At 38.7% G+C, this 26,192-nt stretch overlaps 2 protein-coding genes across 2 annotated transcripts in view; one reads left to right on the top strand and one right to left on the bottom strand.

Moving 5' to 3' along the window:
- The window catches only part of hk2 (hexokinase 2), a 42,779-nt gene extending 31,790 nt beyond the window's left edge, over nt 1–10,989 (bottom strand). The window contains exons 1-2 of the mRNA XM_042488790.1: nt 10,719–10,989; nt 5,811–5,973 (exon numbers count right to left, since the gene is read on the bottom strand). Of these exons, the coding sequence (XP_042344724.1) occupies nt 5,811–5,973; nt 10,719–10,781 (226 nt within the window). The 5' untranslated portion in view covers nt 10,782–10,989. The remainder of the gene's footprint in view (nt 1–5,810; nt 5,974–10,718) is intronic.
- An 11,326-nt stretch (nt 10,990–22,315) lies between these two features.
- add2 (adducin 2 (beta)) overlaps nt 22,316–26,192 on the top strand; it is a 30,058-nt gene continuing 26,181 nt past the window's right edge. Inside the window, exon 1 of the mRNA XM_042488468.1 lies at nt 22,316–22,377. The gene's annotated coding sequence lies outside the window, so the exon portion shown is untranslated. The remainder of the gene's footprint in view (nt 22,378–26,192) is intronic.

Genomic DNA, 26,192 nt, shown 5'->3' with positions numbered 1-26,192 from the left:
AAGTAGGGATGGAAATAACAGTTATTTTCATAACTCATATATCCATTTATTATTGTCTGTAAAATGTCACAAAATTTAAAAAAACAAATAACAAAGCCCATCACAATTTCCAAGAGCTCATGGTAATGTCTTCAAATTGTTCCTTTTTTTCTGGCAAAAGCTTTATTATCTAAACACTGTATTTTCAATTAGTAATATTTTTAAATAATCATTCAATATGAAAAGCGAGAACAAGCAAGCAAGTATTCCACATTTTACTTGAAAAAGAACTCAAATGTCGAACCAGTTATAAAAATAGATGATAAATTATGTGTTGATTCACAGAATATGGTTCCAGCTCTAAACAGAAGTGTGCTCTTACATATACCTGCGTACCCATATGCACATGCTAGTAAAGAGGAAAAAAAAACTAGATATACCGCCACACAGTTGTATGCCTCAGCACACCAGTCAAGTTACATTCACAGTTATTTACATCCATGTCTGTAAAAAAAACATGGATACTTCACAGATCAAGATCTACACAGACAGCACAGGTTTGAGGTGGGCAGTCAAGGTTCTTGAGTTATGGCAAAAAAGCAAGTTTTATAATGTCACAGTGACCTTAACCTTTAACCTTCAACCAACAGATTCTAATCAGTTTATCCTGAGTCCAAGTGTTCGTTTGTGCCAAATTGCGCCTTGCAAATTGGCCGTTATTCAGGCTATAGGGAACGGCAGTAATTAGAGCCAGCACATCATTCCATCTCACTGGTTAAGGAGCTGAAATTGGTGCGTTCACCTGGGTGTTGCATTTCAATCAATGGCAATCAGATCCAGAGGTGATAAATACCCACGACTACCGTAGAGTAATTTCACCCAGGTGTGAATGCTGATTGTACACATTCCTACATCATTAAAAAGCCAGACGTTAGCTGTTTTTTGTGTGATGGAAACAAGGCTGTAGACGTAAATGTAAAAACAGAGTACGTATTTTAAACTAAATATGTCATTTGTAGGTAAGTGGATGCTGCAGTGCAACAGGGTTTTATCTGACACTATTAAATTAGCTGTACAGAGTGGTGGACTGTAGGAAGAAACTGTTGAATGTGACTGTTATGGCGAACAGTGTTCGGTAGCACCTTATAGAGGTGAGAAGTTCAAATAGATTGTGGGCTGTTTTCTGAGTCTGGAGGTGTATAGGTCCTGGGTGGAGGGCAGACTGACACCATTTATTTCTTCTTCAGTCCTGACCTGTCTTTTCCTGTTCATTTTGGCAGCTAATCCAAACAATACAGGGTCGAAGGTAAGGAGAACAGGCTGGGTTATTGCGGTATATGAGCACCTCCTGAGCTCTGAACTCTGACTTCTGCTGAGCCTTTTTCCTGGAATCCCACTTCAGGCCCTGCGAGATAGTGGATCCAAGAAACCCTGAAGGTTTTCACAGCTAACACAGTGTTGTTGGGTATGGTGGTGGAGAGAAGTGTTGGAGGGCTCATCCTAAACTCCACAGTCATCTCCACAGTTTTGAGCATTTTGAACTTCAAATTTTTCAGACTGTGCCACAGGTTGACACGCTGTCCGGTGCTTTCCTGACCTTCTGTCTTTGAAAAAAAACTGACACAGTTACATTTATTAAATGTATGTCTATATATAAATATAAATACAGGCGATCAACTTCATCCAGTGAAGACACCCCTGGAGTGCACGAGTCTGCCCTTCTGTCAGCTTTCGCGTGTGTTCGGGGGTTGTTTTTGTACGCATTCCCACTGCAGTAAACAGCAAGATGTTAGAAGGTTTTTTGTTCAGTGGGAATCAGGCTTGAGCCAGAGCAGGTGAGAAGTGTGAGTGTCAGCTTATCAACCCGGCAGGAAAACACCCTGAGGTTGTCGGCCAGTTGACGGGACTCCAGTGTGGGGGGATGGTCTCCTATAGCTGATGATGCCCTGCAGGCCTCTTACATTGATGCAAGGTCATTGGCTGAAAACCTGTTCTTCCACTTTTCAGTGTACAGTAGCTTATTTTTGCTGCTCTGATCTCCTCCGTTTGCATGTTTTCAGCCTGGTTATACAGGACTCTGTCCCCACTTCTTGCCTGACAAGGCTGCCTGAGTTCACATGCAAACCCAGGTTTGCCGCTGTATTATTGTGCAATTAGTCAGCACACACGGCCTGACAAAAGCTGATGTGAGTCACAGTGTCTGTGGTTTCATCCAGTTGCCTTAACAAACACTACAATCAGTGAGGTCAAAGCAAGGCTTTAATTCCTCATTCTCAACAAAAGGCTTAGAAGATTTTAATTTCTCCCAGTAAGGTTTCACTTGCACCCTATGCGGTGCGGTGGTGTGGAGTTGTAACTTAAATCGCACTTTGAGTGGAGGCCGGTGGCAAACAATGGAATGCCAATCTTCCCATCTCAGTGCCTGAGTATTTGTCCTATACCTCTGTCCCACCAAAGTTGCACACATGGGTTTTTTAAGCACAGGTAAACCTGCTAAAAAGGAGTGATTGGCTATATTCCCACTGACACTGAACTCACCACTGGAGAGAGAGTCCTCCTTTCTGTCAGCTGGCGTGTGTGTGTGTTTGGGTTGTGTTGTTGGTGTGTCCGGGTGACATCACTGACAGGCAGGAAAACAGCAGACAGCAGCAGGAACAGAGGTCTTTGAAAACTTTTCAGTGCTTTCTTTTTTTTATGTATCTCTTACTTATTCAGTCTCTCTTTCAAACTTGGTGCAGACGTATTTGGATGCACTGTTAAGGGGGGAATGAACAGCTCGACATGCATCTAGCCGGTTGAAGAGCTGAAATTACCGCGTTCACCTAGATGTTGTGTTCCCATTGATGCCAATCTGAGCCAGAGGCAGTAAAACTGCCCGTCTACTGCAGAGTCACCCGGGTGTAAATGCATGTGTTAGGTGTTAGGTTTTTTGTGTAGTGGGAATTAGGCTTTGAGTGAGCTTGTGTAGGTTGCTGAAACAAACTGTAGAATTCCTTTTGATTGTCACTGCTGTAGTATCTTTACTGCCACAAAAGACATGAGTGCCTGCACACAAAATCGAGGAGTAGGTGCTTTCCTTTGTATGATAGTACACATAAGCTGTTAATGCATACATAGATGCAAAACCAAAAAAGGAAGCCCTGCAGCAGTTCATCCATTCTGTTAGCCAGAGAGTAGACTTTCACCAGATGAGTTGACAGGATCGCAGGTTGAATTCACAGCCCTGACACACAAAGCCACACAGGTTGGCCATCAAGTTGGACCATCAGTGAGTGCCTGTTGCCCTAGTCAAGGTATGGGCAAGTTACTGCCCACGGGCCATAAACGGCCCATTAGGTTTTTTAATCCGGCCTGCCGTATATGTCAAAATTTTAGCAACAATCTCATTCATTTTGCCTTTTCCTTGCAATGCCTGGATTTCCCAAATAGTGTGTGGTGAGTGTGGTGTATTATACTCTCTGCTTCACATTTTTCCTTTGCCCTTTGCCCTTTTGTAAAAATGAGCAGACCAAAGAAAAGAAAAGTGGACAGTGAGTGCCGAGTGTTTAATAAGGAATGGACAACAAAATATTTTTTCACTGAAGTCCAATCAATGGCTGTATGTCTGATATGCCACGAAACTGTTGCAGTTTTCAAAGAATACAATATCGGCCGTCACTTGGCTTTGTGACTTTGCGTTTGCTGTGGACATATTTTCACACATGAATGAGCTGAACTTGAAGCTACAGGGGAAAGACCCAATTTTGCACAGCATGTACACAAATGTGAGAGCCATCAAATCCAAGCTGACTTTATTCTCCAGACAAATTTCAAACAAATCTTTCGCTCATTTTCCCACACTAGGCATGCAGAAAAAGGCCACCCGAAACGCGAAGAAATACAGCAAATCACTGGACGACCTGCACAGAGAATTCTGCTGTCGTTTCTCTGATTTTCAAAAAACTGACAAGTCACTTCAGCTGGTGTCCTGTCCCCTGTCACAAGACCATGAAACAGCAACGCAGGAGTTGCAATCGGAACCGATCGATCTTCAGTCTGTCTCCATCTTAAAGGAGAAGTTCAACTCTCTTAAACTGAATGACTTTTATGCTTCACTTAACAAAGCCACGTTTCTAAACCTCTGGAAGACGGCACAGAAGATGCTGGCGTTGTTTGGCTCGACCTTCGTGTGAGCAGACATTCAGTGTCATGAACATCAACAAAGGTCATCACAGATCAAAGTTAACTGACCAACACCTCAGATCTATCCTGAGAATTGCCACAACAAAACTAACTCCAGACTTTGATACACTGGCAAAAAAGGGAGACCAACAACACTGTTCCCACTAAAATTGAAAGTGAGTTTCTCTACTGGTGTTATGAAAAAAATTCATTTGGAAAATAATTCGTACAATAAGCCTTGCATATTCATGCTTTGCTACCTGTTAAAGGCCAAAACCTTTTATGTAATGGCTTTTACATGTCATTTAGATTAGTTCACACAAACATCCATTTGTTCCTGGCCTGGCCCCTCTGTCAAATTTCAGAACCCATTGTGGCCTGCGAGTCAAAAAGTTTGCCCACCCCTGCCTTAGTCACTGCGGTGCATCACGCACTATTTTAATGTGTTCAAACACAACTTTTTGGCCAAGACACAGGCGACGTGAGGCAACTCAACAGTCTTGGATGTTGGTTTGGTGTGTCTGGGCCTTAACCAGCACGCTTTCCCTGAGGGTGTCTCCTAAAGATCCCATAGAGAGGAGCTGCCTCTCAAAATAAAAGCTCTATGAAACATTGAGTGAAAAGTGGTGAAATGTCAAGCATTTCCTCCCTGGTGAATGTAATTGGAGAGGGAGAGCTAAAAAACTGATGACAAATTTTGTAAATCAAGTGCACCCTTACCTAGAAGATGTGCTACTTGAAAACAGCAAGTCACAATGCACGGCCTCAGCGTTTGTTTACAAACTTTGGTGTCTCGTTTTGTTCCAGATTTTGTGCGTAGCGAGAGAGAGTGGGAACGACAACAAGCACAAACGGGCGAGGGCAAACGTATGTGTGTGTGTGTGTGTGTGTGTGTGTGTGTGTGTGTGTGTGTGTGTGTGCCAGTGATGGTGACAGTGATGCTGCAGCAACCGCAGCAGAGAATCTGAAGTCAAATGAATGTAATGCGTGTACAGCTGAGGCTGTTTGTCAGTGAATAAATGCTGCAAATTCTCGAGACCCAAGACGAGCTCCCATGTCTTGCTTGCCACCTGCTGATTAAAGTGACAGGGGTTAGCCCCAAACGTTAGCAAGCTAAGTTAGCCTCCCATTGGAAACTGACCAGGCTCCCTTAAGGTGGACTGTTAAGGAGGACCTGATTTTGTCATTTTAAAGACAATCTCAGCCTCTCCTACACAGATAATAGAGAAATGTCTGTCCCAACTCAAAATGTTTTTTACTGTTATTAATACTGTACCTGTTATGTATTATTAAATGTTATTAGCTGGGTAAGGTTTTATTTATTATGTGAATGTTAATGTGTAAATGTGTTACATGGTTATGACCAGAGTTTATGTTCACTAAATGCATAATGTTTCAAGGACAATGAGTCATCATTATTAAATAATTGTTAAATAATCGTGATTTAATAAGCACTTTAAATAAATATGATTACTGTTTTTGCCATAATTAAGCAGCCCTATAATATAATGTTGTGGTTTTGGTAGTGGTTGTACCTGAGTCTCTGGGAATTAAATGTCCAGTGATGAACCCAAGACAGCAGTACAATATGAATGGCTCTAACACCGGTTAACAATTGCAAAGTGGACCCAATGTACAGACCAATTTCCCATGATGAAAAGGGGTATTACCTGTTCCATCAGGAGTGGAGCGCACAAATGTGGGCAGCATCTTAACAGCAGCTGTGGGGTTGGTGTCTCTGCACAGGCCTTTGTCCATCTCCCGTCGAAATCTTAGTGACAAATCCATCAGAGTCCTATCCGAGAGCTGAAAATGATGCAGGTATTTGTCCACCTAAGGCATCGAAGAGATGAGAAACAGTGACATGCAAGCTAAGGGGTCACATTAGCTGTGCATCAGCGAGGAATTATAAATAAAAACGTGTCATTCAACACACTAACAAATTACATAAAATTATACATCTCATTCTCTGTATTGAAAAAATATAACCTGCACCCCAGCTTTCTTTAGAAAGGTTCATGGTGTTTTTTTATGAAGTACATGGTCTGTGAAGAGGGGTATGTCAGTACCCAAAGCAGCATATTGAATGCATGGTGTATGTGAAATAGATGCAAAACAACCTTTTTTGTTTGGTCAAAAGTAGCTCTGCTTGTATTGCTGGCTAACACTTAAGTGTGGACACTGTTTATTCAGACTGCTGCAGCTGTATTCAGCGCAGCTCTGTAGTTAATTTGCTCAAAATGCCAAGTCATAGCCACAAAGGTTTTTGATTAACACTTGTTTGCAGTGCTATCAGAGCTGAATTCCAAATACAATCGCACTCTCTGCTGCCTCTTGATATTTCAGTCTGATCTGCAAAACACTGAATAAAACTACAAAAAAAAAGGTGCTTCACAAAATGATATACATGATACATGATACATGATATCAAAATCTGGACATTTTAGAGAAATTCAGGATTTTTAAACTAGCAGCAACACTAAATTGTGTTCAGAGACCGTTCATAGAAATTGTTTAAGAATAAATGTAAAACAAGATACAGGCGGTATCAGCTTTTCTACTAGGTCACTTTAACCCCGTCTGACCACGTATCCTGGCAAAACATTGAAGACAGACCATGTGTAGGAAAGAACAGAAGGTTCTAGCTTACAGGCACAAAGTGTCTGTACTATACTACATTCAGAAACTTGAGAGGGAGGGGATGGCAGGGTTTAGCCAGAAATAGCTCGACAAAATCAGGTGAGAATACCTTTTCTGGACCATGAAAACCACATTTTCCCATCTGATGTTATGATGTTCAAAAGGACCTGTTTACTCAGGTACATTTTGTCTGACAAAGCAATTAAGCTATTTGCTAAATTAAGCTATATGGGCCTGGCATTAACCAAAGGGACACAGGCAAATGCAATGTTTGGTTTTGGGTTGCCCTTTTTTACTTTTGTGCTAACAAAAAAAAAGTCAGCACGTCTATGTTTGACAACCCAGGTATACTGCCCACAACAGCACTACACAGATGTCTTATTGACTCCACACTGTCCACTAGGGATGTCCCAATCAGTTTTTTTTTGCATTGCACACTTCAAGTACTTTGAAGTTATTAGTTATTATCAGTGCATTGCTGGATAGTTAAATAGCTCTACAATGCAAAACAAAAATGTCTGCATCTAAACAGTTCCTTTGTGATTTTTATTTTATTTCTACAAAAAGGACAATGTAAACAAACAAAAAACTGTCTTCAGAAATTGCTCTCAAATCCACTTAGTGTAGCATTGTAAAAAAAAAAGTACAGAACACTATAAATCAGAGGGAACGCTGCTCGTGGTGTGAGTTCATGTGTCGTGAGTTTCCAGCTCAGTTATGTTGAATCAATAAACTAATAACAAATGTTTGATTTCTTCCAACTCACAACAAGCAGAGCAATATGTACATATGCAGAGTTCACAGCAAAGCCATTGTAAGGCTGCAACAGCAGCACTATAAAATGTGGGGGTTTTTTTGGGTGTGGGTGGCTGGCTCTGGAATTAAGTGGACCAGGTGGTGTATTGGAAGCTCATTAGGTAGAGGTCCATGCAAAAAAAAAAAAAGGCAGTAATTTATTAACAAAACTTGCAACAGAAACAGAAGAGTCCCAGGAAACTTAGCAAAAAACAACTGAGGCAATATCAACTGAAAAGAAAAACCACAGCCTCTCGACAAGGTGCAAACAAAAAATCATCCAACCCCAGTCAATGGCCAGGTGTCCTAATAACCCCTCTTGGCCCCACCCTAATTAGACTCACTTCAAAGGGGTAGGGTAAACGAGGAGAGGAAAATAACAATCAAACTAATCCTAGAGGTCAATATCAGTATTTAGTTACCAAAACGTAAACAGTTATACCAGAATCACTTCATTGATATCCCTAGGATGAACCACAGTTCCCAAATCCTCTATTTGTCACCAGGGCCTGATCACAGCCACAGGCAGAGGAACCCTCCCCCTCTCTCCTCAGCCCAGGCTGCAACAGTCACAATGACCAACAAAGAGCTAAATATACCTATTGTGGAAAAAATGAAAAATGCAAAAACAAACAGAAAACCTGGTTTATAAAAAGCCAATTTTTAATCATTTCAGTGGGAACAACAGAGAGAAAACACTTAATTGGCAGCTTTAGTCTAACAAACAGGACACAGGTGTCCTGATCAAGCCTGAAGCCAGTGACTGCTTTTGGGGATCAGGGCACTAGAAACTGTATGGAGAGAAGCCTTTCACGGCCGTTACTTAGGGACTGTTCTGTAGCTGTAGTGCTTCCTGAGATTTTGGGGAATGTTCCACTCTATAGTTCCACTGTAACTCACACAGAATATTATTTTCTGCATTATTTTTGTACAATTCAAGTTGACATAAGAAAATAAGAGGGGAAAAAAGCAAAAAATTAAAAATGAAACTGATTTTGCAATTGAAAACGACTTTCTTTTACAAAACTGCCATTTTTCAGCTTTTTGTCCAAAATGTTGTTTTTTTTTTATGAAAATGCACAAATTCAGATGTTGATAAAAAAAAAAGGAACAGAAGAAGCTAGAGTTAAATGGGGTTTTTTGTGTATGAAAGCAGAAGATCTCTTCTTTATCTTGATGTATTCATTGTTTATATATTCAAAACACAAAATATTCTGGAGAACTTGAAAGATTGGTAAATATGACCAAAAATGCCAGTGCTGGCTGGCAACTTAATAAAAATGCTCAGGCGGGGAAAGAGTTAAGGGGGTTTATAGACTCCAGTCACAGTGGGGCAGTTGGGGACAGGGAACATAAATATTTTGAAAGCTCAACGGCGATATCGTTTGGTCAATTTGAATACAGATCTGTGGGCCACCGTTTGGACATTATCAGAATAATTTTCAAACAGGCACTGTTAACAAATTATATATCCTGATAAGTATCAATATCAATCAATATGGGGAAAATTAAAATCGCCCCGCCCTAAAATAATCTATCTTGATCCCAGTTGGGTTTTTTTTTTTCCAAAGAGCATTTATTTTTGCCATTCTGCATGTAAGTGGCCACACAGAAAACAGTCCAAAGCAAAGTACTGGTTCAAAGAGAGCAATTAGTCCTACATTCAACTGTAAGGACGTTTAAATATGACATTTAAGCAACAATAGCAAGAAACAGCAGGACAAATAAGTTCCATTAAACCAGCGAGCAATTTCTATGATTTATGGTCTCTAACCACTTAGTTTTCTTATACTATACAGTATTGTATTGTGGCTTAGGAACTCTGGTTTTGAGAAGCACAAAAGAAATAAAGCTTATTAGTATAATTATTCTGAAAAAATGCAATTGGAATTTTTGGTGATTGGACAACACCACTATCAGAAATTGTATTTACACCTGTAGTTAATGAGCCAGACCCCCAATATTTGGTCACTGTGCATATTTTGAGGGATTTCATATTATTTTTTTTTTTTGTTTGTGTCTTTAGTATTGAAAAATGCATAGCAGCAATTGTAGCTTTCTATGTGCTATCACTCCTTTTTCTGTTGCTCCATCAGTACAATTTTCATTATTTTTGTTCCATTTTACACAAAGAGCCAGGGTCATGATGTTATATAGCAATGTAAAGCTTAGACTATATTCTATCTATTAGTCACACTTTCATGACACTGGGGACAACAGAAAATGCATAATTAAAGTTTCCATAGATATATAACTAGAAAGCTATGAATGCAGTAGTTAATCATAGATACACTGAAAGTGGCTACATCTTGAAAACCTGGACCTGAACCTGAACATCAGTTTTCTTTTGCTATGTTGAGGTGCCTTTCACAAGCTATTAAAGCCCTGAAATTTGAGCAAATTGCTTTGATTTCTTTCAAAAACACAACGAAAAAAAGCAATGAGCAACCTGTCCTACAAATTGCAAGAAATTATTAAAGAGCGACAGTAAATGACCTCTAAATTATTTTTTTAAGAGGAAACTTTTTTTAAATCTACTGAAAAAAATGTCCAGAAAACTATATGTATAATTATTCTAACAATATATTTAAAATTAATGCAGAAAAAAAATAAAAGTTTACATATATCTTGTTCAAATATGTGTGTGTGTGTGTGTTTTGGTTTTTTTTTGTTTTTTTACTAATTTCCTGCTAATATTTGGGCCATGTCTAGATAAGCTGCTCATTACTTTCCCTGTTTGTGAAAAATGTCAAACCAATTTGCTCAGTTCTTAAAAGGTTAAACACCATATGCAACGGACTACAATACATAATGCATGTAATGTTACAGTATAGCTACACAAGTGTGTCAGTGCTCTCACAAAGTGCTGCTCCAGTCCTAATATAATTTTAGGCACTGCGTTGCACACGTTGTCTGAAGTCAAAGCTAATGTTAATCAACTTATGGACAGTAAGGGCGGATATGAGTGAGTAGTGACGTTGCTGCTTTCATATCGTTACATGCTATGAGTCGGGCTACCTGCTGCACTCTGTGCCCTGTAGTTTTCACTTTAACACTGTAGGAAGACACCATTCAAATGCCCCCTCAGCAAAGACAAAACGCCGCAGAACAAACCCAGCCGAGTGTTTTACGGCAGTACTCACTTTCTGCGCTTGGTCATCGTGGAGCTCGGTACAGTAATTAGCCGGCAGGCTCGAGGCTAACATCTTTACTTAGTGATGTGTGGCGTCTTTACGTCCTGCTCGTCTTCCTGCTTTAAACTTGCACAAAGTTGGTAAACAAGGGCGGCTGTTTTATATAATGAATATAAAACAATAATAGTTTCACCCGCCACCTGGTTTACTGTCTAAAACTCGTCAGTTAAAACTGTAACGTTAGTCAGAACCAGAGTCGTACAAGGAAACTTCCAGCTTCCTGAAGTTGGTAGTTCATTGACGTCATGCCAAATTGAGGGCGCTGATTGGCTGCAGAGAAGGCGCGGCGTGATCTCTTTTTTACCTACTGAGATATTGTCCTTGGATGTACAGAGGGTGGACAAGCATTGCACTTTTTTTTCAGCTCAGATCTGATCTTTTTGAGGTTTTCCTCCTGCTTTCTCCAGGTTTGGTTGTGACGCTGTTTTGTTTTGTCAAAGACTACTTGGCAGCTTTCACAGAGTTTAGAGGGTGGTGGGTGGTGCCTCCGTGAAGCATTAAATATCCATTTGTTGTTGTTTTGTTATTTTCTTGTCATTTAGGTAAAAAAAAACTTAAGCCACTTTACACTGTATTTCACTAAATGGGAATTCAATTTCGTATGGGCCTTTCACTCCACTACATTTATTGGACAGCTGTTGTTTCAGTTTACTTTGCAAATTTTGACTTTTTACACCTAATTTACTATCCTCTTATTAAATAGGTTGTGATACATTGCTAAACTACCCAAAAGTAGCTTTATAAAGAAGTTAAAATTATCGCCACTTCAACCAACTGCTATAGCCTATAAAATAAATATAGGCTATGTTTACACCTCTACTGCTTAAATGTTTCTGGATAATATATACCCTGTGTGTGTGTGTGCGTGTGTGTGTGTGTGTGTACCTTTGTGATACTGCATCTCAGAAGCCGAAGGCCTGTGTGTTTGATCTTGTTTTTGCATTGCTTCTTATGATGGTTTTAATAAGAAGATCCCCTGTTTGAGATTATTGTAGAGTGATTAGTGCATTATTACCACAGGACAGACAGCATTTCCAAAACTATACCTGACAGTGTATTAAGGTTAGAAATACATATACAAATTTCTCAGTCTGATCTGTCTCAGTCCTGCATACATTTAGTCACACACCCATTCATAAAAGATTATATTACACAAATGTGGGCACCTAGGTGAGCTTGTGGACGAAGCTTCAATCATTCCTTAATGAAGGAACGGGTCAAGCTGAAGCTTCATGGTGAAATAAGCAGTGATCCATGTATCACATGAATAACTATTTATAGCCTGAACTTTAAAGTTTGGCCATAGGCGGTGACAGTAGCCTGAATGAAAAAATAGCTGGTATGTGAACAGAGTGTACCTGATTGAAAGGCATATCAGGGATACTCAACCTGCTTTGCCCAGGGCCAACTTACTAAACTGAACCCATTTAATTAAGATTTATCAAAGGATCAGATCAAATCTGTAACATAAAACGATGAATGATTGTATACAGTTTAACATTTTCTCTACAGAATGTGGAGGTAAAGGCTCCTTTCATCAAATCTTTTAGATAGTAAAATTAGGCTACAGTGTATTATTGTGTTATGGTCCGATAAGTGAACATTTTGCTCCAGATAAGACAGGGACCAGGCTAAACCGATTCGGACACAAGAGGATACAAATGGAGCATGGACACATTTGATCTGACTCACGTTTTGATGGGCAGCCTGCATTTGCAGGGGCCTAATTAAACACGTACCGTCCACAGGTGTGATCCCCGCGCCCCTGCAGCGCCCGTCCTGTCTGCTCTGAGAACAGGATTTAATATAGAAGAAAAATAAGCAGAAGCAGCAGATTGTGAAGTCTGACACATGCTACTCATTAAAATGAAGGCGCCAGAGGAGGAATTAATGAGCGATATTTTGAAGCGGTTAACGGGCGAGTCTGCTCTGCCTGCATACAGCAACATTGAAAAGTTCAAACGAGGAAAGGACGGCTCCTACTTTGTTGCCGAGGACTTCATTGAAACTGTGAAGAAAAGAGAGTTGGTGAACGCCAAGGAGCGACTAAGAGTGAGTCTCCATTTTTAATCAAAGTGTATGAACCACGGTCAAATGTTTGATAGTTTGGTAATATGTTTGACAGGAGTGAACTGCACTAAACTGACTCAAGTCAGCCGAGAGGAGAAGCTCACTTAAAACTCTGTTGGCTAACGTTTGCCGGCAATAAATTAGCTTAGCTTTCCCTGTTTTTTTTTCCTGAAATGTAGCTAGTTTCGCTTGTTGTCCGCAAACGCCATGAAGCTAGTTAAGATCTGCCAGTCATTATATTTACAGTGGTGGAAGAAGTATTCAGATATTTTACCTAAGTAAAAGTGCTAATACCATATTGTGAACAAGGTTAAGTCCTTCATTAAAGTTTTAGGCAACTTAAGTAAAAATAAGTAAGTATATTCAGGGGAAAAGTACTGAGAGTATTAAAAGTAAAAGTACCAAATTCCGAAATATAACAATTAAAACAATTAAACATGAATAAAAGACAATAAATATATTCAGGGAAAAAGTACTGAGAGTATTAAAAGTAAAAGTACCAAATTCCGACAGTTACTTACCGGACGGTTACTAGAAAAAAAATCCTAAAACCTCAAAATAATCAGAAAAAAAGTTGGGGGGAAAAAAAAAAAAAAAAGAAAAAAATACCCTGAAATTGATTTTTTAAAAAACATTATTTATATTTAAATATAGAAATACACAAAAACTACTAATTACTAATTATTATCAAAATAATACTTGAAAAATACTTAATTTATTAATTTCTTTTAAAGTAAAAGAGATTAATGTTTATCAAAATAGTAGACAATTCATTTTCTGTTGAACGACTGATTAAACAACTAAATCATGGCAGCTTTCAATTTATAAAAGAAAACATCATATTTTATAAACCCTACTTATGTTTTCTATGTAAAAATATAAATTTGTAAAGTAACTTAAGTGTAAGTTGGGCCAACCACTCTTTGTTTATTTTAAAGGTTTGGGAAACATTATTATTAATCACAAAGAATTTACCTGTGGAAAATCTTAAAGCCAGTTCAGTTTCTTTGAAGCAAGGGTGTAGTCAGTGTATTTTCTACAGTAGATGTGGCATGTCCCCAGTTTGGAGAAGCAGGCTGGAGTGTGACGCAGAAGCTAACCGATGTAGAGCTGTGGAGGGGCTTGTAACATTTAGCCACCTCAATATGAGTTTAAGTCTATGCTATACTGAGAGTATTTTCACCACTTTACCTTTTGGTCAGACATCTGTTTTGATGGAGAAGCTGTTAACGGCTTCAGTTCTCCATTTCTGCTCTCATCAAAGCCACCAGACTCCATGGAGAAAAACAGAAATTTTAGCATGCTGTACACAGGAGCTGCTGGACTGCCGCTGCTTTGATCAGTTCATTCGTTTGCGTTATTGTGTGACTTTGGTGAATGTGAACTAAACCTTTTAAATGCCCAAATCCCACAATCACACAAACTAACTGATCGGATCAGCGATAGACCAGCAGCTCCTGTGCTCAGCAATGTAAAATCACTGTTTTTCTCAGTGGAGTCTGGCTATCTATCAGAAGTAAAGCATGAACTCAAGAAAAAAGTTCCTGCTTCAAGAGCTTTTAAAGTTAAGATACTCATAATTATCTTATTTATGATTGTTTTGCTTTGTTTAATATTGGTTACATAACTACAGAGGCAATTGTATGATTCAGTTTTGCTCACAGTTTACATGAAACCTTCAATGAAACTTAATATGAATCTTTTTTAATGCAGATCAGGAACTTGAATACCATGTTCTCCCGCTTGAAGCGCATGGTGCCAATAATGCGACCAGACAGGAAGCCCAGTAAAGTTGACACACTCAAAGCTGCAACGGAATACATTCGATTGCTTGTTGGAGTCTTGCAAGAAAATGACCATGTAAGTACTGCATTCAGCAGGACCCAATCAATTAATAAGTGTCCTCTGTTGCTTTCCAAGGACAACATTTGTTGATAAGTGTTATTTTTCTATTTCTCAGGATGATGGCAGTGGGACTGATTTCCTGAAGACTGCAATCACTTATGGTCAGACTGAAAGCTTTGGCAATGAACTATGGAGAATGGATGATGTGAGCTATTGTCTTTTTTCCACTATCTTTTTTTGTCTCTTTTTAGTCAGGTTATGTAAACTATAGGATGCAGGTGTGTCTCATCATTGTGCTGTTGGCATAGAAACCACATAATCTTTAACTCAGTTTCTCAGGGGATGTCACGATGTTGCCTTGTAATACAATGAAATTAATAGATGCGAATCGATATGAAAGAAATAACTATTTAGCAGTTGAATTATAAAAGCCTTCAGTTACACTAGAATAATATGACTTGTAACTGTAATCACGTTAATTTAACTTTAATCAAATCTGAAAAAAGAGCAACAAAATACTCCAGCACAGCGGCTCTCGTGTGTAAACATTTTAAGTAAACACCATCTAAATTTAGAACTCCCATATATGATTCCATGGCCAAAGACAGTTCAATCAATATTTGTGAACATGAGCTACTCTCGTGTAGAGCCAGAAACAGTAAAGTCGTAATTAAGTAAATCTCCAAGTTACCATGTCATCATGTATAAGGTCTGGAGCTGCTCCACCGACAATGAGTGTGAAACAAATTTAGTGAACCCAAGGAATATTTGTTTACTTTTTTATACCCAAATGAGCTTAGAGCAGAGTTCTCAGTTGTGTAACCAAAAATGTAAATGCTCTCAGTGCCATCTACAACATCTCTCACCATTCATTGTCTACAAAGCAGCTGCAGACTTTATATTAGGGCTGCACCTAACAATGATTTTTTTATCGATTAATCTATTGATTGTTTTTTTAATTGATCTAAATAGCATTTTTTTTTTATTACTCAATAAATATAAATATAAATAACGAATTTACTGAAAATAACATTTTAAAACTTGTCATACACTGCATAGCATTATTCCCCAACAAAAAATATCCCAGTCTTAACTGGTAATCTGTGTTTTACAGTCTGATATAAAGTGTCTTGAAAATAAAATTAATGCAAGAGCTTGTTCCACTCTAGTGCAATCTACATTTATCAATACAACAGCTAAATAAATAAAACAATGTAAAATTCAAGTCACTTTTTGGAGGAGTAACAATACAGTTACTCTTTGTTAAAACAACTTACAGTAAAATTAGTGCAATTTGAATAACATTATAACTTTACTCTAACAGAAATAATTATAACTAGTACATTCTTTCTGCATCAGAATAGGCCATCCTTTACTGGGCCGTAAGGCACACCGTTGCCTGCTGATATGAGCGCTGTATTTTCATATTTATAAGCACATATTCCACTCATATATGAAGTTATATGAGCTCCTGCACAGCTGACACCCCCATCCTGTAAATGTTTCAAAATAAAATGCATTGTATCAGCAACTGATGGCATTCTGTCCACAGAGACACAGTCAGATGGCTTTTGTTTTGACAGTGAAGCAAAGAAGTTGCGATAAGGCAGCTCAGACGCGCCTGACAGGCGCTGCTCGGGCGAGCAGTGTGCACGCTCAAACTTGATACACAAGCGCCAAAACAAAAAACAACATGTCCTGCGCTGCTCACGCTCTCATTACGTGCACTGTGTGAAACGTTGCAATGCGATATGATCTATGACAACAAAAAATTTAGTTTCAGCTTTCTAATTTTTGGGTTTGGGAGAGAGTTTTTCCTGTCATTAATATGTTTGGACTGATGCAGACTATAGGAATCAAACGTATGAATTATGAATCGTACTGATCTCCAGTCAGTTATGGATCTAAATATCAAAAAGAACAAATCTCAACATCTGACTTTGGCTTTGCATCTTGTAACATGTGAACAAGTTGATAATCTTGAAATCAACAACTCCCTCTCTCCAACATACCAGAAGCCTTGTGTGAAAATTCATTTAAATATCAAAAAATAACTGTAAATCTTACTGGACTCTGGTCGGTTGCACTACTTTAACAAATCACACAAACCAAAGTGAACACTGAATATTTAGACAAGATTTTTACAAAACTGCTCAGGTTGTCCCTGTCTTTAACTTTGGTACTCTGCTTTGTCTGTCAAAGCATTTTGTAAACAACTGTTTTAAAGGTGATATATAAATAAAAGTATTATTTTTATTGTTGTTATTATTTTCTTAGCAGTTGCTGAACATGTCAGAGGAGCGCATGGAAGATGGCTTTACCCCAGAGCCGATAACAGAGGACACTGATATGACCAGACTGCTGTTGCAACACTGCGTGATGCCTGGATACCAGTTCATCATCCAAGTAGCACCTGATCAGGCTATGGTAACTCATTACACATTTCTTTTATTGTGACTAATGCTACTGTATGTGTGGTGATTGTCAGCTGCACATTTCTAAAGCTAAGCAGGGAGCTGCAGCAGTTATGTAGATGGAGCGCTCAAGTTGGTTAGGAATCCATGTTACGCTAACACTTTACCTTTTAGTCTGCGTCTAGGGAAAAAAATCCCAGTCACACCTCAAACAGAGAAACATATTTAACGTCTGTCATGGTTATACATTTTTCCATCTAGGGTTTTACACTGAATATGTGCATTTAAATATGGTGACCTCATATTCATTACACCTCAGTTATCTCAAGACACAGGTCTCTATCAGTAGAAGTATAAACAAGAACTTCTGTTTATTAACCATCAAATCCTAGGAATTGCTGTTTCATCCCAATCATAAATCCATATAATAAAGCCTTAGGTTCGAAACATTGTATAGTTTTTCATATTTTGCACAGTTAAAAGAAAAAAAGAAAAAAACTTAAATTTGAATTTAACTTCTGGCCAGGTACCTTTGTTGCACATCATTCCCATTTCTTAGTTTATTCCACCCATGTGATGAAAAAAAAGATGTTATGTGTATTTGATAGAGTTTTGTAATATTTTGTGCACTCCTAATTTACATACATTCCGAAAACTTCAAATATAAGCCTGTCACCCAATACCTTTTACTAGCCCGCTGTGGCTACACCTTGTGACGGATAGAGGCCCAGTTACCATGCAGCTCGTTTCTTAAGAAGTTTTTCAGCTCCATGCTGTAGCTAATGTTAGTTCACTGCTTAGATGGCGTATACGTACAGGTGCATCTCAAAAAATTAGAAAATCATGAAAAAAAATTGAAATATTTCAGGCCTTTTATGCTGTTTTTCTACAGCTCATGAAAATCAGTATTCAGTATTCCTGCGTCAATGTGGCGTGGCATGGAGGCGATCAACCTGTGGCAAAGTTCAGGTGTCATGAAGCCGATGTTGCTGTGATAGCTTCTTTCAGCTTGTCCGTATTTTTGGGTCGGGTGTTTCTCATCTTCCTCTTCACAATCCCCCATAGATTCTCTATTGGGTTTCAGGTCAGGTGAGTTGGCTGGCCAATCAGGCACATGATATCATGGTCAGCTAACCATTGTGGGCAGGTGCCAAGTCCTGCTGGAAAAGAAATCTGCATTTCCATGAAGCTTGTCAGCAGATGGAAGCATGAAGTGCTCTAAAATCTCTTGGTAGACAGCTTCACTGACTTTGGACTTGATAAAACATAGTGGACCAAAACCAGAAGATGTCACAGCACCCCAAATCATGACCGACTGCAGAAACTTCAAGCTGGACTTCAAACACTTTGGATTCTGTGCCTCCCCACTCTTCCTCCATACTTTAGGACCTTGGTTTCCAAATAAAATGCAAAATTTGCTCTTTTCTGAAAAAAGGACTTTAGACCATAGAGCAGCAGTTTAGTTCTTCTTCTCCTTGCTCCGGGTAAGACGCCTCTGATGTTGTCTCTGATTCAGGAGTGGCTTGACATAAGGAATGCAACTATTTTGGCCCTTTTACAGAAGACGTCCGTGTGTGGTGGCTCTTGATGCCCCAACACCAGCTTCAGTCCTCTCCTTGTGAAGCTCCCCCAAGTTCTTGAATTGACTTTTCTTGACAATCCTCTCAAGCCTGCGGTCATCTCTCTTGCTTGTCTTCCCCATGACTGTGGTTGTGTATACTGAACTAGACTGAGAGATACATGGTATTTTTACTGTTTGAATAGTAATTTACTTAAACTTGAAATGAAATATTCTAATATTCTGAAACATGTTTTTTGACATTTTTCTAGCTATAGGCCATAATCATCAAAATTGAAACAGAAAAATGCTTGAAGCACCAAAGTTTACATGTAATGAATCTACAATATATTAAATTCTCACTTTCTTGAATACCTGATGGGAGAACATAAAAACAGCAGCACTCTTTAATGCAGCACTCTCTGATACAGTCCAATACAACAGCCCTCTTGTGCTCCTGTTCTGAAGCTTGTAATGATCAGACCACATCAAAGGAGTGGCGATTCAGCTGTGGTCTGTGGCGTAACAGCACTAATCATGTGTTTATCAGAGTTTCTGTCCACCATCTGTATGTACAGCAGGGTGCTCAAGATAAAAGTAATTCAAAATAACAATGAATGAGTGTTATCATGTATGTTACAGAGAATAAAGGGATAGGACCTCTTATGGGGGCATTTACATTTAGATAAGTTCTCCAACTGTTTCTCTTTCATAACATACTCACACACATCTCAGGATCAACTCTTGCACCATAACACTGACAATATTTGACAACACTTTTTCACTCATTACAAAACAACCATAGACTGTATATAAAGATGGACGATGCGTCCCCACTCTCTCCAACTGTAAAAAAAAAAAAAAAAATGAAGCTAAAATATCCGGATACGGCCATCTCGCACTTGTCTACACATTCGCCATCTCCTCTATATTGAGTTCCCGCCCATACATCTGTCCAACCCGATCATGAGCAGCACCATTGTTTGCAAGCACATCGATTGGCACACACAGCTGTCAGTCATGATGTCAAACCCCCTTTTTATAACATCAACTAACTAATTAAAGCAAACTTATCAAGAAAATGGACACTTGAACAAATATCAGGGTGAAATGAAGTACCTAAAATGACAGAAAACATCTTTGGGAAAAATTGATTCAATTATTTGAAGTGTACTTTGAGTTTTTAGTTTTCTTACATTAACCGGGGGGGTGGGGTTGGTCATGTCTGATCCATCTCCGTTGCATGTCTTTATATGTATATCCCCATTTAAGACTTGATGCATTTGCATTTTTATTTATCCATCCATCCATTTTCTTCCGCTTATCTGGAGTCAGGTCGCGGGGGCAGCAGTCTAAGCAGGGAAGCTCAGACTTCCCTCACCCCGGCCACTTCGTCCAGCTCTTCCCGGGGGATCCCGAGGCATTCCCAGGCCAGCCGAGAGACATAGTCTCTCCAGCGTGTCCTGGGTCTACCACGGGGCCTCCTACCGGTGGGACATACCCTGAACACCTCACCAGGGAGGCATCCTAATTAGATGCCCGAGCCACCTCATCTGGCTCTTCTCAACGGGGAGGAGCAGCGGCTCTACTCCGAGCTCCTCCTGGATGACCGAACTTCTCACCATATCTCTGAAGGAGAGCCCAGCCACCCTACAGAGGAAACTCATTTTGGCCGCTTGTACCCGCAATCTTGTTCTTTCGGTCACTACCCAAAGCTCATGATGATTGGTGAGGGCAGGAACGAAGATCGACCGGTAAATCGAGAGCTTTGTCTTTCGGCTCAGCTCCCTCTTCACCACGACAGATCGGTGCAGAGTCCGCATTACTGCAGACGCTACACCATTCCGCCTGTAGATCTCCCGTTCCATCCTTCCCTCACTCGTGAAAAAGATCCCGAGGTACTTAAACTCCTCCACTTGGGGCAGGATCTCATCCCCGATCTGGAGGGGGCACGCCACCCTTTTCCGGCTGAGAGCCATGGCCTCGGATTTGGAGGTGCTAATTCTCATCCCAGCTGCTTCACATTCGGCTGCGAACCGATCCAGTGAGGGCTGAAGGTCACGGCCTGATGAAGCCAACAGGACCACATCATCTGCAAAGAGCAGGGACCCAATTCTGAGGTCACCAAACCGGACCCCCTCAACACCCTGGCTGCGCCTGGAAATTCTGTCCATAAAAGTTATGAACAGAATCGGTGACAAAGGGCAGCCCTGGTGGAGTCCAACCCTCACCGGAAATGAGTCCGACTTACTGCCGGCAATGTGGATCAAGCTCTGGCACCGGTCATACAGTGAATGGACGACCCGTATCAGGAGGTCTGAAACCCCATATTCCCGGAGAACCCCCCACAGGACTTCCCAAGGGACACAGTCGAATGCCTTCTCCAAGTCCACAAAGCACATGCACATTTTTATTTATATATTTCTAAATGTTAAAGGTTTACTATGCAGGAGTGTTTACAGTTTGTAAACACGCTCACTAGCAAAAGTGAAAGTTAAATCCGACCCCAGGTTCAGTCTCTTTTGGCGTTTTGCCTTGCTACATTTGCAGGGGTTTCGTGTCTCTAGGGTGCCTGCTACTTACAGTGTAGCACCTGGTCGCTACCTTTCTCACCTGAGCGCACCAGAGTCTCTGCAGAAATATACAGGGCAGCACACCACCGGTGCAATAAGTAATGATTAGGTGACTGAGATGACTAAGAGTTCTGCATGAGTCTCTATAGACTGTTTTTCTGGAAAAATCCTGCATAGTATATATTTTATAAAGAAGAATGCAGCAAATTGCGGTCTAACTTGCATTCATTATGTGTTTTTCAATGTAAATTTAACGGTTTTTACAATATCATGCAAAATGGAGTGTGAATACACAGGTTTGATGATGTTTGAATGAGAAAGTCATGAATTTTGAAGATGTGGTCATTGAATGATTTTTGTATTGGCAAAGCTTTGAACAGTTTAGTCCACATAAACGTATTTATTGATAAATATAAATATTATTATTATTGATAAATGCTGTTTACTGTGCTTTCCCCCAGGCTTTTTATGACAGTTGGAGTTTAAAATGAAAATCAGTGATTAATTATGTTTGTTTTGTTGGTTTAGCACTCACCATCAAACCATTCAGATAACAGACCAACTGGATGCAAAATCTTCCTCAGTTACGAATGAATGTAACCTTTCAAATACAATGAAGGCAGCCTTCATATTGTATACAGGAATAAATACAGGCCCTTCAAACAATAGGCAATCAGACACTTGTGTTATTACTGAATTCATTCTGCAGGAACATGTTACATGTTGCAATCACCACCAGGCACTTTATGCCTTTAGCATCTCATATTACAAGTGATTCATTCGCATCATCACTAAAACCTTGTCTTTTCATTGCATAAATCAAGGTGAAGAGGTATACACAAGGATACTTTTTTGTGTGTGTGTGTGTGTGTGTGTACACGTGTACGCTGCAAACAGTGAAACCAAGTTTAAGCTCAGATTAGGAGATTTATGAGTGAAAAGTGAAAATTCAACATTTAGCACAACAGAACCATTTATCCCCATTAACTGAAAAACTCTGAATAATTGCAAATGTGGTGCTTCTTCGTAAGGACAAAATATCAATAGTGTTGTATGTAATCACCTTCTTTCTTTATTCAACAGATGTCTAAAACCTGCTAAATGGTGTTGAAAGCTGATGCCTTAGGCCAATATTGGAAACCTGCCAGGTAAGTTATTTTTTATACATGGATGTCAAATAATCAGAAATACAGTTTCAATTTTAAAATGCAGATTGCTGAAATCATACCGAAAATTAAAAAAGATTATTAAAAGTCTAACAGGGTGTCACGTTAAAGAGTCTAGCAGGGTGTAAATAATTATGCCAAAACACAAACTGGAATACAGGCAGGTTATATCAGAGATTATAATAATTTGAAATGTTACGATGTTATTATTTTTGTTGTTTTGTTATTTATATTAATATTATTATAGGTTGTGGTGGTAGTAGTAAGTAACTGTGACGCACTTAAATAGGAACATTGAAAAGCACACGTGTAAATAATAAAATGAAATATAACTAGATTGCATTTAGGCGTATCAGTTTCAGGGTCTTGGTATTCACAGTTTTCAGTCATGTGACTGGCACGGAGCCCTGGAGGGCAAAACAACATTCAAACACAGTGGCCAACAGTGGAAACTCAGTTGAACTACAGCACAAACCCATCAAATATCAATTTTTTCATGCCATGAATATTTGGATCACTCCAAAAAAGAAAAAGAACGATATTAGAACAAACTTCCGATCCAGTTGCAGCACCCACCATAAAGTTTCTGTCACCAAAACAGCTTAGTTCCTGCCAGAGTTCCTCTTGTGGAGAATCCCTCTGCTTACACTGCTGCCAGGATGAAAGCATACAGAAGTACAGCCATTTCTATTTATTTCCAACCTCGATGGGCCAAAAATGCTGCCATTTGGCAGGCAAAAGACAAGAAGTTCTTCATTGTCAAAGAAAAGGTGAGTGCTAATTAGTTATTGATAGCTAGTGTAACAGTAACTCTTCAAAGCCACTGGAGTTGCTGTCGGTCCACAAAAATTAACCTCATCAGAACACCCACAAGAAGATATAATGACTAAAACTATGATTGAGATACTTAGTGTTTACTTTAGCTTACCTTTTGATGAAATGTTCTCTATTTGATGGTTTGCCCTTCTTTGCTCTTCTTGGGAACGGGGATATGTAGTAGCACAAATCCACAATCTCTTACTCTTTGGGTGTCCTTTCTCAGATGGGATTATGTTAAAGCAAAGCCCAGGCTTGTGTCTTCATCAGCACATTATAGCAAAGCTAAGCACAGTCCTGACAAAAATGCATTTGCGGGCATCGGCAAAAGGCATTGTTTTGCCCTCCAGTTGGCCGTTTCTAATGAGGATGTGACGTGACGTGAAAACTATGAATTGTGCATGATGGATCAGTGTCTCGTCATACTGGACATGCAATTAAAACAGCCATTGTTCATGTTGCAACATCAGCACTTTTTTAGCTGTGACAAGTCAAAATGTCTGCTGTGAGAAGAGCCCATTGGTTGACATTTGTCCTTTTTATTGGGCTACTTAATTTATTTTTACAACCAGAGTAAATGTTAGTATGTTAATTGAGCTATTTAAAACTGAGGTGTATTCTTAGTGTTAAACTGTGGTACCTTCCTGCTGTCACCACTACACTGACACTGTGCTTACAGGCCTGGCACACTGATGCAGATGTTTTCAGTTGCTCTGGCTGAATAGAGCTCATTTGAAGTTGAGATTTAGGTGTGACTATGTTCAAATCGACAAACTCCAGCATATAGGAGTAATTTCCCCTCTTGGACTTTTTATACTTCATTTTGCAACAACAGTGGAGTGCAGTGATAAAGACCTTTGTAGAGAAACCTTATTTGAAAAGCATTGTTACAGCAGACTCTGCTGGTTGAATTTTGCAAGTCTGTTGCACATAGCGTCACTGATGTGCATAAGTAGAATGCTCTTTTGCACCTGTTACCAGATCTTACATGGATGTCAGGGACCGTTTAGCTACCAAAAGAAACATTCAGATGAGTCACTTCTGTCAACAATTCACTGAATGTAGTAATTGTGGAAATGTGCTACTTAAGATAATTCTTGTTTTATTTTCTAGGGGCGTGTTGAAGAAAGGATTATTCTCAAAGAAAATGCAATTTTATTTGTCTCATTTAATTTAACTTTTGAAATTTTGAGTAAATATGAACATGTTTTTATTTTTGTTTTACAAACTGTACCCTTGGCAGCCCTAAAATAAAATGTAAAAGACAGCCTCCGTTTTTAAAATTACTGCCTGAAAGAGTTTATGCAATTGGATGCCTTCTCGGTCAACTTTAGCACCTTATGATACCAAGACTACTATTAGTAAATATTCAATGATTATTAGTTTCTTGCTTTCATGTTGATTTGACCATATAATTGAATGTTTTGTTCTCTGTGTTAAAAGCTTTAATTTCATCACACCTGAAATTAAACTACAACTGGAAATATCAAAAATGCATGATTCTGTATTTTGAATTTTGTAATTACCCATTGTTACTGAAGTCTCTGTTAAGATATAATTACATTTAAATTTGCAGTGGTGGAGGATGAAAAAAAGACTTAAATGAAGTGTAAGTAGCAACACCACAGCATAAGAACACTCCATTACAGATAAAATGCCTGCTTTCAAATATTTACTTAAGTATAACTATAATAAGCATGTTCAGACAAACCTAACCTAAAGTATCAAAGTCACAGGGGCTCATGATGAAGAAAGTTTTATTTCTGATACATTAACATTTAAACAGCATTTTAATGGTGTAACTATTATAGGAGAAGCAAACTTTTGTTAAGATGTTAATTGTCTCATGATGCCTGACAAATAGGAAAGTATCTTAGATGATCCTACTCTATGTTTCATCAGCTTTATTTTCAATGTAGCCAAAGCTGTCAAGCTGAAAAAAGTACAATATTTCCCTCTGAAATATAGAGTAGAAGCAGTGGTGGAATGTAACTAAGTGCATTTACTCAAGTACTGTACTTGAATCTTTATTTTTGTGTTTTCTATTCATTCACTTTATACTCCTTATTCCACTACATTTCAGGGGTCAATATTGTTCTTTCTAATTCACAACATTCATCAGAAAGCTTAGTTACTAGTTACTATAATGGCATATTAGGGCAATTGGAGATAAAAATGTTAAAAAATGAAGGGCAACATTTGGAGGAAAAAAGTCTGAGATTAATGTTGCAAATATGTGAGAAAAGAGTTGGATATTCTCTGAGTTTATAGAGTCACAAATGTGTGAGAAAAAAATGCACAAATTTCTGAGAAAATAAGTTGGATATTCTCAGAGTTTATAAAGTTGTGAATTTCTAAGGATAAGTCAGAATAATAGTGTTTAGTTTGTTTGTTTTTTGGGGTAAGAGAACACTTTGGACCAACGTCATCACATAGTCGCCTGCCATTTATCATGCAGATACTACAAATATATTACAAATTAATAATTTTGTATAAAAACAAAGGAGTTTATACAATATGATGTTCTGTTATAAAAGTCACAGCTTATTCAAGTACTGCTGAATCTATCAATTATCATCCCACTGACAGAAAATTAATTGGGAACTACACTGATAAAATATTAAGTCTTTTTTTAAAAAAAAACAAAAACAAAAACAAACAATTGTTAAATTTTTTGGGCTAGTTTTTAAAGATTTTTCTCCATCGGGTACTTTTAATTCTAAAGTACATTTTCGTAATTAATCCTACTTACTTTAAATTCAGTAATATTTTCACTGCAGGACTTTGACTTGTAACAGAGTATTTTCTTAATGTGGTACCAGTAGCCTACTTTTATTTAAGTAAAGGAACATTATACGTCCTCCTCCACTAAGTAGAAGTATGAAGTGGCCGAAAATGGAAATTCTCAAGGAAAGTAAAAAGAACCTAAAACTCACATATAACTGAAGTACTTGTGAAAAGATACTGTTAGTTTTTGTTTG

Source organism: Plectropomus leopardus, chromosome 6 (genome assembly GCF_008729295.1).
Source record: "Plectropomus leopardus isolate mb chromosome 6, YSFRI_Pleo_2.0, whole genome shotgun sequence".
NCBI classification, from domain to species: domain Eukaryota; kingdom Metazoa; phylum Chordata; class Actinopteri; order Perciformes; family Serranidae; genus Plectropomus; species Plectropomus leopardus.
The sequence above is the reverse complement of the archived record's forward strand: the minus strand, read 5'-3'. Positions and strand labels throughout refer to the sequence as shown.